At 55.6% G+C, this 19,999-nt stretch overlaps 1 protein-coding gene across 2 annotated transcripts in view; it reads left to right on the top strand.

Annotated features, from left to right (window-relative positions):
* Positions 1 to 221: 221 nt before the first annotated feature.
* The window catches only part of LOC111157952 (Fas apoptotic inhibitory molecule 2), a 31,961-nt gene continuing 12,183 nt past the window's right edge, over positions 222 to 19,999 (top strand). The window contains exons 1-11 of one of the 2 annotated variants that reach the window (XM_022519704.1): positions 222 to 411; positions 3,930 to 4,125; positions 6,844 to 6,944; positions 7,401 to 7,465; positions 7,866 to 7,919; positions 13,443 to 13,493; positions 13,834 to 13,873; positions 14,405 to 14,442; positions 14,975 to 15,062; positions 15,313 to 15,408; positions 17,099 to 17,152. In XM_022519704.1, coding sequence (XP_022375412.1) covers positions 397 to 411; positions 3,930 to 4,125; positions 6,844 to 6,944; positions 7,401 to 7,465; positions 7,866 to 7,919; positions 13,443 to 13,493; positions 13,834 to 13,873; positions 14,405 to 14,442; positions 14,975 to 15,062; positions 15,313 to 15,408; positions 17,099 to 17,152 — 798 coding nt within the window. In that variant the 5' untranslated portion in view covers positions 222 to 396. Of the gene's footprint in view, positions 412 to 3,929; positions 4,138 to 6,843; positions 6,945 to 7,400; positions 7,466 to 7,865; positions 7,920 to 13,442; positions 13,494 to 13,833; positions 13,874 to 14,404; positions 14,443 to 14,974; positions 15,063 to 15,312; positions 15,409 to 17,098; positions 17,153 to 19,999 lie in introns of both variants that reach the window. The other variant, XM_022519703.1, reaches the window with a different exon arrangement.

Below are 19,999 nucleotides of genomic sequence, written 5' to 3'. Positions count from 1 at the left end.
CACCCAGCTCCGGTTCCAGGCAGGCAGCATCAGCTGGTCGGGTGTCACGGAGCCCCGCGCCTCCTCCCTCCCCGCGGACCCATCCACTTGGGCAGCCCCGCAGCGCGCGCTCCCTGGTCCCGGGACGAGGGGACCGGAGGGAGGGGACGGGGGAGGGGAAGGTGCGCCGCCTCCTCCTCCTGGGCTTGTAAATCCGCAGCGGCCTCCGCAGCAGCCTCCCAGCCCGCCCCCGGCCCCCTCCTCCTCCCGCGCTGGAATGGTACGTTCCGGTCCGCCTGGCCCGGCTGCAGTGGATGTTGCTAGAACCCACGCGGAGGAGGGAAGAGACGCAGGCAGGCTGCGGTGACCCAAGCGGCCGCCCCTGCCTCAGGGACCCCTTCCCGGAGACACGGCACCATGACCCAAGGAAAGGTATCGGCATCTCCCCCACCTGCACCACCCTCCATCCTCAGGCTTCCAGCTCCCTGTCATCCCGAGCGAACTCTCTGGATCACTCGAGCATCCGCCCCTGGCGCTTGTGCGAAGGTCCTCTGTGGTCCTTGTTGAAGTCAGAGGACCTAAAGGCCCATTTCAAAGAATGGGTTAGGGCTTCTTCCCGCCCAACAGGCCCACCTCCCCTCCCTTCCACCCCCCACCTCCATATCCCCCTCCCCCGTGCGCTTTGGCATCTTAGGACCCTTCACAGGTGCCTTGGTTCCCTTAAGGAATCAGCCTGGGTGTCCGCGGTGTGGTGGGGGGAGTGGTGGAGGGCACCTGGGTTAATGCCCGAGGGGCCATGCCTCCCCTGCCCGGTCCCCTGCTCCAATCCCAATCCCGCTCCGCTCATCTTTCACACCCCCACAGAGACACCCCCCACCCAACTCCCTGCCATTAGTCCCCATCTGGACACAGCCCTTGTGTTTGGGCCAGGGAGGCATTTACCATGACAACCCTGCCTCAGGATGCTGATTTTTGGTTTTGTTTTTGCTAGGCATGGGACGAGATGGGACCAGATGAAACGTCTCTTTTTCCCCATTTTTAGGTTTGAAATGGAGGGGAGGGGCTGGGCAGAGACTTGGCTGGCCTAGTACAGTTACATAACGTCAACAGCCTGTGGAATTATACAACAGCCAGGGCCTGGGGCAAAGGGGGAGGGTCCTCTGGCCCTGTGTTTTTGGGGGTGCTAAGGATTGGGCAGAGGAAACAGAAGAGGACCCTCCCCTACACTCCCCCTTCTTCTCACCAAGATGAGCCTCAGAGCCAATGACATCCTTCCCTGGGCTCTCAGACCCTCCTCTCTCTGTTTTGATCTCATGAGACCTCCAAATGATGTCATTGGGTGATACCACCTCCTGCCACTGGGCAGACCTCACTTGGGAATGCCGGATGGGTGTGTGTGTGTGTGTGTGTGTGTGTGTGTGTGTGTGTGTGTAGGGGGGCAGGGCCCTGGGGGCTCTGGAGCTGATCAGCAGGGTGGGGGCTGGTGAGCAGCACCTGTTCTGGACAGGGCTGAGATCAGAGGTGATAACCCATTTCCTCGATCTGGGCTCCAAGGACTTGGTTCTGGTGGGCTGAACTGGATTTTCCTGGATGTGACCCTTCTGGTCTGGGTGATGAAGGGGGATGAGGAGCGGGAGGGCCCCTGGGTGAGCCAGGGCCCCAATCCCACAGGCCTGGGCTCTGCAAGGCCCTTCCCTAAGGGGGGAAATGAAGAGCTGGTGAAAATGAAGAACTTCACCCCCACTCCTCCCTCGTCCCCCCTCCCTCCCGCTGATTCCCCCCACCTACTCACAGGCTTTCTGGGGGTGGAAAAGAACCCTCTAGTTCAGGGGTCCTTGGGGCTGCGTGCAGGCAGAGATCTTCTGGTGCTCAGTCACCTCTGGGCTGCCTTAGCCAGAAGCATCCTGCGAAGAACGAACTCTGCGGCGTTGCTCTAGGGCCCTTCAGGCTTAACACATTCTTTCTGAAGCCAGACCTGACTCCTATTCATTTTCTCTCTCTCTCTTTTTTTAAGATTTTATTTATTTATTTGACACAAAGAGAGATCAAAAGTAAGCAGAGAGGCAGGCAGAGAGAGAGGGGAAGCAGGTTCCCCGCTGAGCAGAGAGCCCGTTGTGGGGCTTGATCCCAGGACCCCGAGATCATGACCTGAGCCAAAGGCAGAGGCTTTAACCCACTGAGCCACCCAGGCGACCTCCCATTCATTTTTCTGAGTTTCAATCTTTTTGGTGTTGGTTCAGTATTCATACCGCCCCTCCCCCACAGTCTTCCCTCTGGGTGGTCTTTAGGCCCTCCCAGCTCGCATCCTCTCACCAAAGCATAAGTGGACACTCTGGGGCAGTGAGCAGAGCTGAGTGTAAATAGACTTAAGTTTTCAGCCTGTCATGGAACATTTCCCACTGGGCCTCAGTTTCCTCATCTGTAAGATGAAGGAAGGGGCGGAACCAGGTGCCTTCTGAGGTCCATTCTAGCAGTGACAGCCTGTGATTCTATTCTGGTTTGGGAGAGAGGCTAAGATTCCAATACACAAGGCCAAAACAGGATCCTTTACCAGGGACCTCTTGCCCTTCCTCCAGTCCCCGTCTCCCCCCAACCCCTCTCTGTTTCCCTGCTCGCCCATCCCCACTTTCCTAGTGTCATCTCCAGCCTGACCGAGGAGACCAGTCCCAGTGGAGGGTGCTTGGGCTCTGCAGCCCAATGGTCTATGTGTCGGTCTGTGACTTTGGACAAGTCATTCTTCCCCTCTGAGCCTCAGTTCCCTCATTTTAAAACAGGGCTCAGAATACAACTAGCAAAAGGTAACAGGGAGATTAAGGAAAAGAAACTTCCACTTCATCATATTCTTGAGGGCCTACTCTGTGCCAGGCCCTTCCCTGGACCACAGGGAGACAGTGGAACCATTCCGATCCATTCTCTGCCCCAGGGATGATGACGGCCAAGGGTGGGCTCTCCTAAGAATGTCTCCTTCCTCAGTTTTTATTCCAGCTTCGGTGTTTGCCCTGGGCCAACCCTGACCTTCCTGAAGCCCAGTTGAACCATCTATAGAAAAAGGGAGAGCCTTTCCCCCCACCCCAGCTTTATTGGGGTATAATTGACAAATAGAAATTCTACATCTTTAAGGTACACAACTAGATATTTTGATATACATATGTATTGTGAAATGATCACCACAATCAAGCTAGTTAACCTATCTGTCACTTCACATAGTTACCTTTCTTTGTGTGTGAGTAGAACTCTTAAGATCCAGCCTCTCAGCAAATTTCAAATCTACAATTCAGTATTGTTAACTATAATCACCGTACTGTACATTAGATCTCCAGAACGTATTCATCCTGCACAATGGAAACTTTGTGCCCTTTGACCGACATCTTCCCATTCCCCGCGCCCCCGGCCCCCCAACCCCTGGCAACCACCATTCTCCTCTGTGCTTCTTTGAGTCTGGCTACTTTTGATTCCCAATATAACCGATATCACGCAGTTTTTGTCCTTCTATGTCTGACTTATTTCACTTAGTGTAACCATCCTCCAGAGTCACCTATGAAGGATTTCTTTCTTTCTTTTCTTTTTTTTTAAAGAAGATTTTATTTATTTATTTGACAGACACAGATCACAAGTAGGCAGAGAGGCAGGCAGAGAGAGAGGGGAAAGCAGGCTCCCCACGGAGCAGAGAGCCCCATGCAGGGCTTGATCCCAGAACTCTGAGATCATGACTCGAGCCGAAGGCAGAGGCCCAACCCACTGAGCCACCTAGGCACCCCGATTTCTTTATTTTCTTAAGGCTGAATAACATTTCCTATCCCACATAAAATAGGGAGATTCTCATCTGTGCCCCCACCCTTCCCAGTGCAGGTGAGAAAGTACCAGAAATTAGGGACTTGTGAGAAGGACTTGGAAGACTCCCTTTCCTTGGTGACTGTCTGTGACTGTCTCTCTTTGCCTCTACTCCACAGATCTCCGTGGCTAACAAAGCCCCCGGGACAGAGGGGCAGCAGCAGGCCAGTGGGGAGAAGAAGGAGACTCCAGCAGTGCCCTCAGCCCCGCCCTCCTATGAGGAGGCCACCTCTGGGGAGGGGCTGAAGGCAGGGGCCTTCCCCCAACCCCCGTCAGCCGTGCCTCTCCATCCCAGCTGGGCCTATGTGGACCCTAGTAAGTCTCTTAGTTCCTGGAGACAGGAGTATTAAGGGGAGTGTTGGGACCAGATGAGAAACCTGGGTGGGAGGAAGTTGCCTGTAAATAGATGCATTGTGTGGTTGTTATATGAGGCTCTGTTGTCAGAGGCTTGGGATTTGGAGGGCTTTTCCAAAGGTAGGTCAAGGAGGACTCCATGAAAAGGGAGAGACACAGTGTCTGCAGTCACAGTACTCTTGGATGGGGAAGAAGGGATTTTTTTCAAGTCACCAAGCTAGGGCAAATAAAGGGATCGGAGTGGAGGGGGAGGGAAGAATCAGGGGCTGTTCTAGAAAGGATCTCCTCAAAGAACAGGGTGCATAAAGAGGGCAGGGAGAGTGGACACAGGAAGGGGCAGTATTAAGCCGTGGCTGGCTCCCTGTGAGTGTGGGTGTGGCGTGTTTCTATGTGGGCTGACCTGAAACCTTAGTGGGGACATGTTCCCATGAAGACCCCAGGACTGTTGGGGGCCAGGGATCTGAGGTTCACTTTACCCTCACTTTCATTGTCTCTCGTTCCTTTTCCAAGCCTTTGCTGGGGATAGGAGGACACGATGTGGGGGAGGTGTGTGGATGTCAGCCTCTGTGCCTCTCACGGCCAGGCATAATTCATAGGCAGGCTCACCCAGACCAATGCCAGCTCTTTGCAGACCAAGAATCACAGCCAGTGGGAGCCCCTTTGTCAAGATGAGCAGCCTGTGGGAGCTTTGCCTCAGGGCTGGGATCATACAGCTCCCCACAAGCTATAAGAAAGGGCCCCCTTCAAACCTTCCTCAGCCCCTATGGCCTCCCTCAGCAGCTCCTCAAACCTACCCTCCCACCCCCATCTTATCAACTCCCACCCTCCCCAGCAGATTCTAGAAGGAACCTCAAGAATAACGCCTCAGACAGAGCCTCTACTCACCAGCAGTGACCACCATGGTCTGCACCCCTTACCACAAACCCCCTCCGCCCAGAGCTAAGCAGCCCTACACCTGCTGTGACATATTGGAAGGCCAATTAAGGTCTGGTGTTTGTGGGAACCCTTCTCACTGCCCCAGATACCCACAGGACTGCTTTCTTTCTCCTCTTCTCCTACTCTGTGTCCTGGCCATTCAGGTTTTGGCAGGGGTTGTAGATAGAATGTGAAAGAGAAGTGGAACATTAAAGGGTGAGGGCCTCCAGGCCCCAGATTTGTACTGGGTTTCCCCTCTCTCCCCTTTCCTCAGTTTCCATTTCCGGGTTGCCAAGATTAGCTGCCTTAAGTAATGTTTTCCAGGGAACTGCTGGGACAGGAAGGGACCTCATTTTAGTCCACATGTGACAAACATTTTTAAGTGTGTGCCAAGCACTGTGTCCAGCCCCTGTTAAATTTCTAGGGAAGCATTTATTTGCAAGTCTTGCCCTCGCAGACCTGACTCCATAGACAAGTATGCAGTGACAGAGGCCTGGACAACTGACCTAACCCACCCGGCAGTCGGGGAAGGCTGCCTTGACAAGGGGGTATCCATACTGAGTCCTGAGTTAGCCTGGTGAAGAGACAGGGAAATGAGTGTTCAGGCTGGGAGATGATGATCTGCAGAGGTCCAGAGGCGAGAAAGCACACGGCTGGAAAAATAGAGTCAGCTGGAGAAATGTAGGAGGGAGGAATGTGCACCAGGGCTGAGGGCTCAGGGGAGGCTGTGGAGGCTTTGTTAAGGATCTTGAACTTGAGTAAAAGGCAGTGGGGAGCCATCAAAGAGCTTGATGCAGGCTCGGCTTTGAAAGAACAAAACTGACGTTTTTGCTCTGGAGGGTGAGATCATGGAGAAATGGCAGGAAGAGAATGGGAACTGAGATGACAGAGGACGAATACAGAGCCGAGTCTTAGGAGTGGCCCAGCTGAGGGGTGGAAGGAGAGGACAGCAGAGTCCCTACCAGGCACAGAGCCATAAGCTTTCACTTTCATCTAGTTTGGTCCCCACGAGGTGAGTATCAGTGACCCTAGCAGAGAGAAGACTCAGAGATGGCTGGTGACTTGCTCAAGGTCACACAGCTAGTCAGTCTTAGAGGAAGGATCCGCATGTTGGTCTTTCTGACTGTGGATCCCATGCTCTTCCCCAGGCCTGATACCTAGGCTCTGGATTCTGGGAGCAGCCCCCAAACTTCATTTCCATCCATACCCTTCTTGCCCTGTCCTGGCTTTCCTTCCCCCTCTGGTCTTCCCTCTGCCTTGCTTCCAGGCTGGGGTACCAGCAGGTCCTTCCTCCCCAGCTAGTCCCCAGTTCTTACCCCAAGGACCTCAGAGCAAGCTGGGGTAGGACCTTTGACCCTGGGATGTGCTAGGTGACTCAGGGAGAGTGGCTGTCCCTCTCTGGTTCTCAGCCACAAGGGGAGAACAGCCAGCAGGTTCAGGGAAAACAGTGGGGGACGTAAAGAGGAAAGGGTGGTTATTTGTTTGCCAGGGCTTGGCCCCAGAGAGCTCCAACCAGCGTGTAGGAAGGGGAGAGGAGATGACAGTTTATTCTCGGGACTCAGACAGGAGAAGCAGGTGGGGAGAGTGATCTGGGGATGGGATGGGTTTGGGTGAGATGTTTGAGAACGGGGCTAGAGAGAAAGGCATGCCCAGTCCTGAGAGCCACTTTGACAAAAGTCAACTCTGGACAGGTGGCCACTGGGAGCAGCATTTAAATGATTTAAATGTCTGGGAGCCCTCATGGCCCTCCCCATGTCCATCCAGGCAGCTCTAGTTATGAGAATGGTTTCCCCGCTGGAGACCATGAGCTCTTCACCACCTTCAGCTGGGATGACCAGAAAGTTCGCAGAGTCTTCATCAGAAAGGTAACAACCTCCCCCAACTCTCCAGGACTCGGGGTTAGGTCGGGGGAGTCCCTTGGGAAGGCCCTGGCCCATCCTTCTGTCTGCAGATTCGTACAGAGGCCACCCCTCTCCCCCTTTCCTATGACCCCAGCTGACAGTACCTACTGGGAAGCATGTTCCTAGGTTTCAGCCCACTTCCTCCTGCTGTGCCTAACCCAGCATCTCATCCTCTTTCTAAATGCTTGGGGCCTCTCGTCCTGTAAGGGTGGGCTCTGGGGCATCTTTGCTCTTTTTATACCTTGTCCTTAGTCCATTCTAGCGACCCCCAAGAAGGAGAGTGGAGGGTACAGGATGCAGGTCTAGAGAGGAGACTGAGTCACTGGGAAGCTGGGGTCCCCTGAGCCTCAGTGGGGGCCAAGTCTCCATGGCCACAAATGGGGCTCCCCAAAGCTGAACAGAACTCCCTCCCACCTCTAGGTCTATACAATCTTGCTGATCCAGCTGCTGGTGACCTTGGGTGTCGTGGCTCTTTTTACCTTCTGGTGAGTTGGTGGCATGGACCTGGCACCTTCCAGGTACAGCCGTGGCGAGGCCAGGCTGCTCTGGGAATGTTTGGCTAAGCGATTTGGCTAAGCAGATGGCCTCATGCCGGGAAGGAACTTCAGTGAGTGCCCACAGAGGAGTCCTCCACTCGGGGGCAGGGGGTGGAGAGGACCTGGTGGTTCTGGGCCATCAGGTGTCCACGAGGCAATCGTCCTCTCAGATCTTCCAGCCCCACAACCCGGCACCTCCCCACCCCAGCCCAGAACTGTGGCTGGGGCTCCCTGTGCCCCCAGGGATGCCTTCCCCCTTTCTCCTCGCCAGTCCTGGGAGCCGTGGAGGGTGGATGCAGAGATGGAGCTAGAGGGCACTTTCTGATTCTCCCCCCTCCTTTCTCTGCAGTGACCCCGTTAAGGACTACGTCCAGGCCAACCCAGGATGGTACTGGGCATCCTAGTGAGTATACCCCAGGCCTCCAGGCCCCTTGTCAGAGAACCCTCAGTGGCACAAGGTGGGAACTCTCCCCTGACAGCAGCCAAGCCCATGGCTTCTCCCCACCCTAAAGGGAGACTGTCCTCACAAGAGCATGGCCAGAAGGGCCCTTCTGGTGTTTAGATCTGAGGCAGAGGGAAGAAACAGACTGAGGTTCTGGTGCTTGCACAAAGAAGGGAGGGTGGGGCTGGGGCCCCAGCTGGAGAGACCCAGACCTTGGCCCTGAGGGGAAGGGGGCCTGGAACACCTTGGCCCATACTAATGATGATGTTGCTAACTCTAATTAATGTTGTTATTAATACCTATGAATTATTCATCGTAATAGGTACCACTTACGGAGTGCCTAATAAGGGCTGGGCGTTGTTCCGTGTGCTGGATGTACAGTATTGCGTTCGATCCTCGAGTCAACTGGGAAGGGTTACCTCAGAAAACTGAAGGTTCAGAGAGGTTGAGTAATTTGCCCAAGGTCACACAGCCAGTCAGTGGTGGATTGGGGATTCAAATCCAGGGTTCAGGTTGAGGCCTGTGCTCTTCATCACTCTGCTTGGCAGGTTCCCTTCCTCTTGAGCCACTCAGCTCCTGCTTGTCCTCTGGAGCGTGGCAGGTAACTTAAGAGAAGAAATTTGATGGAGTAGCTAATTCCTGACACTCTTATCTGGGCAATTAGGGGTCATTCTGGATAATTCTAGGCCAGAACTACCCTGGGCTCAAAGCAGAACTGCTCTTACCTAAGTCTTGTTCAGCCTGCGGTCCATTTGGTAAATAAGGGATGAGACTGGCGGAGGACTGGAAGGCTCCATGTAGGGGAATCTGAGACACCTCAGAAAGCCGTGGAGGCTTATTGGGCGGAAGTTCTGGATGTCTGGTGAGGAGCTTGCACCCTCCAGCTGTGCTAGGCCTGCTTTTGGGCGGAGATATGGTGGAGAGGTTGGCTTGGCCTCCTGGACCACCCCAAGTCCAGAACAGTCTTAGAGCGGGCTTTGAATTAACACAAGTCAGCCATAAACTGACAGGAAGGAGGATCATCCTGTCCTCTACAGCTCCTTAGAGGAGCAGAGGAGTGGAGAGGTGGCTCAGTCAAGTTGGGAGTCCCAGGGGAGGAGACATTCACACCTGGAACCTTTCGTAAGGCGTAGGATAGAGGGCCTGTCTGCAGACCAGACGAAAAGGTATACAACTAGGGGAACGGGGTGGCACTGTGTGGTAAGCTAATGAGACCCCAGGGACTGCCCCCGGGCCGGCCCACATGGCAGGTTGGCATGGTTCCCAGCACGTCAGCACCGCCTGGCAGACTCAGGTGCCCTCAAGACTCGGGAATGGAGTCCCCAGGCCCTTCAGCAGGCCTTCTGTGGGAGGGTCGGCAGGACTCCATGTCCTGAGCAGACGGTGGCAGGGACACAGCCCAGAAATGAGCAGACTCGGAAGTGGGGGCAGAGTCCACCCCACTGAGGGCAGGCATGAGAATCCGGCCTGTGGATGGCGAGATTGAATGGTCCTCCACCTCCACGTCTCTGGACAGAAAGCGGAGATATTCCCCCCAGGTCGGGGGAGGAGGAGGTGGGTGGAGAGACGTTGGGAGTGGGCATGGACCCTGCGCTTTTTATGGAGTGTCACATAGCCTTGAGAGTACTTGGGAATTCTACCACCAGGATGCTGCCCTCTTCTCCAGAAAGCCAGCCTGTGGCTCTGCCCCGCCCCAGCCCCTCCCCTCTTCTCAGCTCTCCCCCCTTTGCACCCCTGCACCTGCTTCTGAGTCTGAGACCTCATGGGTCTCACCTTCTACCACATACCAAGCCCCTAATAGCAATAAGAATAAGACCACTCTTCCCATGGTGAGGCACCATGTCAGCGCTTTCCAGGTATTATCATTTGATCCTGAAAACAAGCCTACCAGGCAGATACTGGGATTATCCCCATTCTACAGATGAAGACGTGAGGCTCGTGGAGAAGTTCTTGCTTCCTAAGCCGCGTAGTGTTGCGCACTTCCCCTAAGTGCTGGCTGCCTCCCTGCTGCCCCGGGATTGGCCCTAGAGCGGGACACACCGAGGGAGGACACTGGGTTTGGATGCTTTCCTCCACCTGAGCCTCACTCCCTTGTTCTGACACTCCGTAAACAGACCTTGGCTCCAGCCCAGGCCCTGGGGCCCCAGCACTGACAAGCAAGTTTCTTTCTTTTACTTCTGTGACTCATTCTCTGCCCCCTGGGATGGCGGCCTTCCAGCACCCCCCTCCACTCTCCACCTTCTCGAGGCCCCAGTCATCTCCCTTAGCAGGGCTCCTGCCATATTGTCTGATTATTGTCTGATTGCTCCCTCAGGGCCCTGGTGGTGGGAAGGAGTTGGGGCTGGGGGCATGGGGGGTGGAGGTTGGCAGGCAGAGGAGGAAACGGTGAGATCAGAGCCAGGAGAGGTGGGTCAGAGCCTCTCTGGGAGATTGTCAGTCTAATAGATTGTCAGTCTAATAGTAATAACAACTCCCACTCTCAAGTCCTTACCCTGTGCCAGGCCCTGTGCTAAGTGTTGGGGTGTGCACTCTCTGTCCTGCTACAGCTCCGTGAATCGGTACCAGTATTGCTGTTTCACGAAGGAGGAAACGAGGGGGCTCTGCAATTAGGTAACTTGTTCAAGGTCACACAATCAAAGTGGTAGAGCTAGGCTAAGAATATGGGTGTTGGGCTCCAAACGGGTGCTGTAACCCTTGGGGGGGTGATGTCCCTCTGCCCTTCCTCTGATCCCTGGTCTTGAGAGCTGAGGAGCTGTGGGCCAGGAAGAGAAAGAGACTGGGTGGGCTCTTGCCCTCCGGATACTCCCAGTCTGCAAGGCAGGCAGGACTCACACCCAGGATGCACATAGACAAGGGTGTTGTTGTTATTATTATTATCATCATCAATATTGCCAACGTGACTGACCAGTGACTCAAGTTGAGACCAGAAGAGAGCAGATCCTGGAGTGTTTCTCAACTGGGGCCGGACAATTCTGCTGTCCCTCACTGGTCCCTGGCACTAAGAACCCCTCAGTCACTGGGGCAACTGTCCCCCATCACTTGAGAGCAGCTGAAGTAAAGGAGAAGATGACGATGGAGAGGTCCTATTTGCTAAATCCAATAGGCTTTCCTCCGCCCTTACATCCCTATGCTTTTGGATTTCATCCAGATGTATTTAAAGGTCACCTAACCATTGCCAGGCCCCGAGTTAATCTGAGGAATGCAAAATGAGTAGGTCACACCAGATGCTACGTCTGGGCGGGGGTTCAGATGAACAGGCCCGTAGGGTGTGGGGCGTGGGCTGCAGTTGAGGAATGTCCATGGTGCACAGAGGGAGCCCCTCTGACCCAAGCCTCAGGCATCCCTGCTGGCTGGTCCTTCCCAGCAGGAGCAGAGGGTGGCGGGCGGGTTAAGAGGGTGCAGAGGCAGGGCGGAGGTTGGCAGGGCAGATCAAGCAGGGCTTTGCCAGGTCTTTGGGAATTCTAAACAAGGGAGTCCCGGGGTCGGGTCTATCTGGGGCTTAGACGGTGAAAGGGAGGGCTGGAGGCAGCAGGACCAGATAGAGGCGGCCCCACCTGAAAGGGTGATATTGGGCAGGGAGAGAAGGTGACAGACCTGAACGCTGCCTGGGTAGGAGTATTGGCAGGTCCCCATGATTAATCAGGCGAGGCCAGGTGAAGAGTCAAGGATGCAGAGTTCTCTGGTTGGGCGACTTGGATGTGTGTAGTGTCCTCTGCAAGAGGAAACTCAGGAGCAGGGGCAGGGAGGAGGACAAGTTCACTCCTGACCTGCTGGGTTTGCACATTTCTGAATGGCCGTGTCTGCCGAGTTGGCAGTTGCCTGTTCAGGTCTGGGGTTGAGAAGGAACATCTAGATGAGAAACAAGGGTGTGGGGGAGCCGTGAGCCTTTGCCTGTTACAGGGACTCCTGTGGGGGAGTGAGCCCCCAGGGAGAGCATGAGGGGACATTGCCTGGGTGGGACACTGTCCATCCCATCAAAGGAACCGGGACTATTTAGATTCTCTGAAGGCGACTGGGAAGGAGTGGCCTGGGGCATAGGAGGGGACCCAGGAGTGTGTCATTTTGGAACCAGGGGAACAATGGGAGTGATCAGATGTTGAAAAGTCAGGTTAAGACAGGGACTGACAAGTGTCGCTGGGACTCAACAAGGTCACAGGGCTGTGGCAAAGCCGGCTCTCATTAAGTGGGGCTGGGTTTGGGTTTGTGGGGTTGGGGAGTAATGCAGGGATGGAGAAGGATACTGTGAAATGGGGACAGCTGTTTCAAGAAGCTTCTCCAGGAGGGTGGATGAAGTAGCCGTAGCTGGAACTGGTGAAGATGTTGGCCGAAGATGGGAAAGAGCTGAGGAGGGTTGTGTGGGAGGAGAGGCATCAGCAGAAAGGTTGAGGTATTAGAGAGAGAGATGGTGGGACAGCTGAGTGGGTGGGGCCTGGAGCCGAGGCTGGGGATGGAAGGACAGGACAAAGGGCACACAAATGCACGGTACGGTGTTTGCAGATGGCAGGCGGGGAACCAAGGGAGCCCCACGTCATCTCGAATCTTTCTGGGATGCGTCAGGCCAGATATGCAGGAGTGAGGCAGCCTGGGATGTCTGTGGGTGGGGGAAAGGTGGTTGGAATTGCTGCTGGGTGGGATAGGTGATGAACCAAGGAGGGAGAAGGGCAAGAATGCACAGGCACCCTGTTGAGGGCCCACTGGGGGCTGGAGACCATGCACTGATGGTGGCACCAATCTAGGTAGGCATGGACACACCCTTGGAGTCCTCAGCCCCTCGTCTTCCACCTCCTAGACTGGTCCTCACCTCCACTGCTGTCTAGAAAATTCTCAATCCTCAGCCCTCCCTGTTGCTGGGTGGCACCTGAGCTCCCAGCCGGTCATCCGCTGGACATGGCCTCCTGATCTGGAAATTCACGTCACTAGTACTTCCTGCCTGGGCCAGGTGCTGGCAGGACAGATGAGGGCCCGTCCCTTGATTCACTTGCAGTCTAGTTGGGGAGACCAAAAACAAAGCAACAAGGTGATGACAAGTAGTGAGCAGGGCGGGAGGGGACTGACCGAGGCAGTGTAGGGCAGTGGTTATAAGCTAGGACTCTGGGGCAAGAAGGTTCGAGGATTACATCAATTATTAGTCCTAAAGCACTTCGCACTCTGCCTGGCACACAGAAAATTCCGTATGCAAACTTACTGGAGAGTACTGAGTGGCTGGGGAGCCCACTTTGGACCGGGTGTGAGCTGCCCCATGGCCCCCTGACCCAGTATTTCCTGAAGCTCGTCCAATGCCCATTCCTGTCTTTTGGGATTGGATGGCCCCCCTGCCTGTTGCCAGGTTCTAGGATGACTGTAGTCTTCAACCCCCTTCCCCTCGCCCGATCCTACTGCCTGACACCTGAGGGCAGGGGTGGCGGAGAGGAGAAAATGAGCAGGGCATTGGCTGGAGGGACCTTGGGGCAAGGGCTGACTGGCCCATCCCTCTGTCTCTCACAGCGCTGTATTCTTTGCGACCTATCTGACCCTGGCCTGCTGTTCTGGACCTAGGTATGTGATGGCTCGAGGAGCAACTTGTGGGAACAGAGCAGGGTCTTGAAAGTTCAGGCCCTTGTCCTGCCCGCCCCCAGGGTACAGTGCATGTCTGAGAGGGCTCTATCCTCTGCCTCCGTCAAGCTTGCCCCTCCCTCCTTCACTTGGGACCTCTGAGGTAGCAACAGGAAGGCGTGGATCGACTGATGGGGGTGCCTGAGGATGTGGCTGAAGGAAGGAGCTCTGAGGAGTGGGGATGGGGCGAGACCAAGAACCCCTCCCCGTGGCAATGACCCTGGCCTATGCCTGTTGGTGCCCACCCCCGCTTCTCCTCTGACCTTGGTGGCTTGCCTTGCAGGAGGCATTTCCCCTGGAACCTGATTCTTCTGACCATCTTCGTAAGTGATGTAGGGGTGGCTGGGGACAGAGGCTGAGTGGAGATGGTGGGGGGAGGGAAAGAGGATGGGCTTCGAGGGCCAGGAAATCTGGGCTGGGGATGGCCAACGTGAGGTCACTGGTGGAAGCAAGAGCATCCTCACCCCACTTCTGCCACAAAGACGTCCCACTCTCTCTTTCCAGATGGGCTTAGTCTCCCCCGACTCTATCCACTGTCTCTCTTCTTTGTGATGTTGTTTTTAAGAGGTTTGAATGAGGCATCCTAGGAGCTACCGATAATGAAGAGTAGGTCATAGAAAGGTGGGGAGGAGGTGGAAACAGGGCTGCCAAAGAACAAAGGGGACAGCTAGTGCTGGCCTGTCAGGACACTCCTCAACCAGGCCTGAGCTGTGGAAGTGAGTGTGTGTGGGGGCGAGGCAGACACAGAGCTGAGGGGTGCACACCAGGGGTGGAGACCCAGGCTGGGCCTTGGAGGTTTCTGGTCCCCGAAGGCTGAGTTCTGGAGCATTCTCTCATCCTGCTTCTCCTTCCAGACCCTGTCCATGGCCTACCTCACTGGGATGTTGTCCAGGTAAAGGGAACAGGTGGAGGGGGATGGGCCACACTCTGAGGGGATTTGCTCCCGAACACATCCCTTCAGACAGCAGTCAGATGAGGAGGGGGTTCAGGCAGGCAGGAAACATTGGCCTGGAGCCCTCTCCTCACACATTCCACTCAACAGTGACAGCGGGACCTGGCCAGGTCAGCGGGGCAGAGGTGGGGAATGGAGAGGAGCAAGGTGACCTCTTGAGCTGCAGCTTGGAGGACCCCAGACTGGCTGGTCACCCCATTCCCTATGAGCCACCTCCTGGCGGCAGCACCAAGCCCTCCCCACCCTCCTCCACTCCCACATTCTCAAGATCCTTCTGACAAAAGTTTGAGTCTAAGCAGGCTCTCAGGGAAGAGGCTGGGAAAGCAGGGAGAGGGAGGACACTGGGAAGGGGGCAGGGTGAGGACCTGAGGTCAAGGGATCAGGTACTGAACGAAGATGGTGGGCCTGGGAGGAGGGCCGGGGAGACCAGAAGGCCCGCCCGAAGCTGAGCTCCTGGCCTTGCATCCTGCAGCTACTACAACACCACATCTGTGCTGCTGTGCCTGGGCATCACGGCTCTCGTCTGCCTCTCTGTCACCGTCTTCAGCTTCCAGACTAAGGTCAGCTTCAGGCTCGTGGGCAGGGCAAGGCCTCTGGGATGGGGGTGGAGGGGAGCTCCAAGTTTGGGTCCCTGGCCAGGGAGAGGTGAAAGGGGCGAGTGGGGTCTGGGGAGGCCTCCTGGAAGAGGAATGCTGGCTTCGACGTGTAGGCCTCTGCCTTCTGGCCAGCACACTGCCCAGCGGGGGGCCCACAAAAATGCGCAGCCATCCGGGGCAGGCCCCGCAGCTGACGCCTGCTCTGTCCCTGCAGTTCGACTTCACCTCCTGCCAAGGCGTGATCTTCGTGCTGCTCATGACTCTCTTCTTCAGTGGCCTCATCCTGGCCGTCCTCCTGCCCTTCCAATATGTGAGTCCCGCGTCTCCCAGCCGGGCCCTGGGGAGGGAGGGAGAGCCCCCCCCTTGCCCAAGGCTGCTGTTTCCTTCCCCGCCCTCCAGGGAAGGCCCGGAGCCAAAGGCCTCCCAACTTGCCGTCCTGTCCAGCCCTCCTGGCACCTGCCCTGGGCTGGTTGGCAGGATAAGCAAACAAACAAGGAGGCTTTCCTTGGCAGGCCTGGGCACCTGCTTGTACCATGGCCACATCCGGCTTCACCTTTCTCATCCTCCCCTCTGGGGGGAGGTGAGGCTGGATGTGTGGGGGAGCATAGCACATTTAAACCTTAGGCAGAGAAGGGAGCACGGGAGATCCAGAGGGCCACGAGGCCCAGAAGGGCCCCGGGGAAGGGCCCTGGAGCTCTCAAGGGATCGGCCAAGTCCAGAGAGACAGAATCTGGCTGGCCAGGCAGGCAGGAGGTGGGGCAGTGGGGCTCTGAGCCTATCTCCCACCCCATTAGAGTGTCACCTCAGCTGTCCAGTTGGCCCTGGGAAATCCAACTAGGCCTGCACAGGTCCGGTGGTGGCTGAGGCAGTCAGGCTGCTGCTGATGGAGAAGGGGGCAGACTGAGGGCCTCACAGGAGGGACTGGGGTTTAATCCTGGGAACCCAAGGGATGAGGCTATTAGACTTCTTCTAAGGGCTCAATGCTTCTACCCCCCCAGCCCCCACCCAAGGCTCCTCTTAGCCACCTTTGGTGCACAATCCCCCCACCCCCCGTTGCCCCTTTTCTGCCAGGCTAGGGCCAGCATCCCTCGCTCTCCCCTTCCCCACCCCATCCTGCCCAGCCCCAGCCCCCAGGGTATTGGCTTCAAGTCTAGGACATCAGGATTGGTTCTAGCATTTCCTTGGCACTTTCCAGGATCCTGTTGACAAAGGGAGGAGCCGGAGCTGGTCTGGGGGCCCTCTGTGTATCTAGGATGGGGGCACAGTTACAGGAAGGGGCCTCAGAGCTTCAAAGAACCCTTTATTGACTCAGGGCAGGCTAATGGGATGCTTGTGTTTCCAGGAATATTCTGGGGGAAGGCCCTATGGAGGGGGGCACAACTGAAACTTGCAGGGTTTCCATACCCATCTGGACGCCCCAGAGACCTAGGGGGAGCCAAGGTTGGGCAGGGGTGCTGTTCCTGTCTCTGCAAACAGTCCCATCATGCACGGCTGGCAGGGGCTCCAGAGGACCCTCCCCACCCTCCCACACCCCCCTGAGTCTTTCACCCCTTCAAACAAAGCTAAGAAGTGCTCCTACAGAGGAACAGACAGACCCCACACAGGACAGGGATGAGTTCGCCCTGTGGGAAGTCAGCAGCTTAAGGCCAGGCTCAGGCAGGGAGGATGACAGGGGTCCCCCAGGGTGAGTCTCCCTCATCCAGCCTGAATCTGGGGCTGTGTGTGCAGGGAACAAGTACCATCACCTGGGAACGGCCCTGCCAGTCCCTCCATGATCACTGCTATCCTGGAGTTCCCCAGACCCACCTGGAGCCCACAGAGAATCACGGACGCCTCTGTGTTCTGGGGCTTCTTAGGGACGGCTGGGAGGGTCGGGAGTTCTTGTGAGAGATGGAATCCACCAGGGAGGTCTGTGCCGTGTCCTTTGGTCTCTGGACAAAGCCCTCCTCCCTGCTCCGTCATCCCCATCCCCCTAAACCCTTTTCGTGTCTGCTCCCCAGGTGCCCTGGCTCCACGCAGTGTATGCCGTGCTGGGAGCAGGCGTGTTTACGTTGGTGAGTGTGGCTCCCTGGGGGGGCCCCGCCTTCTCAGCCTCTGATCACCTCCCCAGGTCCTTCCTCTGTCCCTGTCTTCCTCACAGTCCTCCTCCCTGACACCATACGAAGCTCCTGTGGGCAGGTCAGGGCTCAATGCCGCATTCAGGGAACTCTCTCTGGTCTCCAAGACACACCAGCTTAGCTGGGCAGAGGGTGGGTAGGGAGGGAGGTTATAACAACAGGATTAGAGCTTCGGACAGAGATGAGAAGACGCACCCCTAGGCCCTGGGGAGGCCAGTGCTGCTTGTGGGGATGGGAGAATGAGGGTGCCCTGGCCACAGGGACTAAGTTAGTCAATGCTCTCCTAGGGGTAATCTGGGAAGGCTTCTTGGAGCCAGGGAGATCCCAAGTGTGAGAGAGGCACTTAGTTCAAGCTCACTTTTGGTGGTTCTCACTGAACTGAGAGTGTTGGGACAATAACAATGACAATAAGAGCAATAGCTAATATTTATTGAGTACGTCCCCCCACCAGCAAGGCCTCCATGTGCATTTAATCCTCACCGTAACTCTATAAAATAGGATCTGTTGCCATCAGATTCAGATGAGGAGCTTGAAGCTCAGAGACTTGCCCAAGTTCACATTGTTAATCCTAGGAAGTGGAGGGCGAGATTGCGACCCCAGATGGTCTGACTCCAGAGCCCCAATCTGGGTATAAGGCCACATGGGGAGGGGGTGCTGGGGTGGCTGGAGCAGAGGCCCAGGAGACAGGAGGTCACCAGGGGCAGACAACTGCCTAGAGCAGCCCACCACAGGCCCTTTGCTCAGGTGGGCTCCAAGCACCTGAATGTGATGCTGCCCTGGGACACCCCCTACCACCCGAGGTGGGCAAGCCCATCTTGGTGACTTCTCAGGGAGCACACAAGGTAAACATCCCCTGCCAGCACGAGCTACCACCCGAGCCTCCTGTCCTTCCCCCATTGGAATGTCCAGCTCAGCTCAGTCTGGCCAGAGTTCTAGGCTCATTCATGGGGTCCACAGGCTTGTGGGTGACACACTGGAAAAAATGAAGGGTCGGAACCAGGAACAGGGGTTTTGAGGGGTGTGGACAAGGAACGGGGTTTGGTAGATTCATTCATTCATCTCCACGGGTCTTTACTGAGCATCTACTGTGTGTGAGGCTCAGTGCTCTGTGCCCAGGGTGCCGTGGTCAACAGGAAGAGCACAGTGCGTGGCACATAGTAGAGTTCAGGAACTATTTGCGGAATGAGGAAATAACCTCAGGCTTGGAACCCGAGGCTGGAAGGGACTGAAAAGGAATCTAGTGAAACTCCAAGCCCTCCCTTTTATAGAGGGGAAAACTGGACCACAAAGAAGTTAAATGACTGGTCTCGTTTTCTGGCAAGATAAGGGCATATCAACTAACCATGGCCTTGGTCATAACTAGGTTAACCCATTCATCCCAATTTACCCAGAACTTGCCCAGTTTGAGTACTGAAAATCCCACTTCTTGAGGGAACCCTTAAGTCCTAGGCAAATCGGGAAGGTTGGTCACCCCACCGCGCTAACTTCTCTTGGCTCCTGCACCAACGCTCCCTCCTCCAGGCAGCACTTACTTAAAACAGATTTCAGTGACGAGGATGGGGTAGGGAATAGGGAGGGCCAGGAGGAAAGAGAGAGGCCGGGTCACACTGCGGGGAGTGAGCCTGGTGGCCTTCAGAGGGCGGCATTTGCCAGGGACAAATGGAAGAAGAGGGGTCAGTATTGCTGGGCAGAGTGAGAGGTGGGTGAGCCTCGGTGGGGAGTTGGGGAGCTTATGTGGCTTCATAGGGATCGGGGCACAGCTAGCGTGTCTGCTAAGCAGGAAGGCTGTATATACATGTAGGGCTGGATGAACAGTAATTTTTTAAATTTGTTTAATAATCCCCTGTATTATTAGAATAATAAAAATAATCCCAGTCATCTGGTCCACCCTTTACATTTTACAAAACACTTTCACACCTGTTGCCTCATTGGATCTCCACCACAACTCAGGGAGGGAGGCAGCGTCTGATGTTACAAGATCTGCTTTCCACATCTGAAGCCCTGGGTGTTACAGGCTGCCACAGAGTCCCCCTGCCAGTAAGGGGCAGATGTAGGACAGGACCCAGGTGTCCTGTCCCCAGCCTGGTGCCATTTCCAGCACCCCTGCAGTCCCCCTTCAAGAAGGCAACTCTTATTAGCTTGGAGTTGGGAAGAAGCTGGGGAGTTCTCTCCAGCCACCCCCTTCTTCCTGCCCCCAACAGCTTTGCCCTCTCTCCTGTGTTACTCCCGTCAGTGTGGAAACAGGCTAAAATTTCTCCCATCTGGAAACACACACACACACACACAACAACACTCTTGACCCACATCCCCTTCTAGCCACCCCCATTTAGAGCAAAAGGCTCTATTAAGGAATCTACACTGACTATAGGCATCCCCCCCCCCCAGGAAGTAGAGTTTTCCTACGAAACCTTTCGTAAACTGGAAGAACAAAAAGTGAAGAAGCAATTACCATTAATTTCTATGGAAGAGATTTTGAGTGTCCCAGACCCCAAAAATGACCTCTCTTAGGTTTTTCTGCTGCTTTAGGACACATCTTGCGGACCTTATGCACAAAATAAGTAGAGATAAAGCACAGGAGCTCACGGACGCAGCTCTAAGCTGCAGCAGCTTGATGCCAGAGATGCTGGGTACAGTTCCCAGGCAAGGAGTTTGGGGGCGCCGCTCGCTGCTGGGGGTGCATGCTGTCTCCGTTACAGCTCTCTGCAAAGCAAATGCTGGAGATGCTACGGCTGCTTTTTTTTTTTTTTTTTTTTTTTTTAATAAAAGCGAAAATCCTCTTTGGAT

This window comes from Enhydra lutris, unplaced genomic scaffold, assembly GCF_002288905.1.
Source record: "Enhydra lutris kenyoni isolate GAN:26980312 unplaced genomic scaffold, ASM228890v2 scaffoldscaffold56, whole genome shotgun sequence".
NCBI lineage: Eukaryota > Metazoa > Chordata > Mammalia > Carnivora > Mustelidae > Enhydra > Enhydra lutris.
This window is presented reverse-complemented; position numbering and strand designations above follow the sequence as displayed.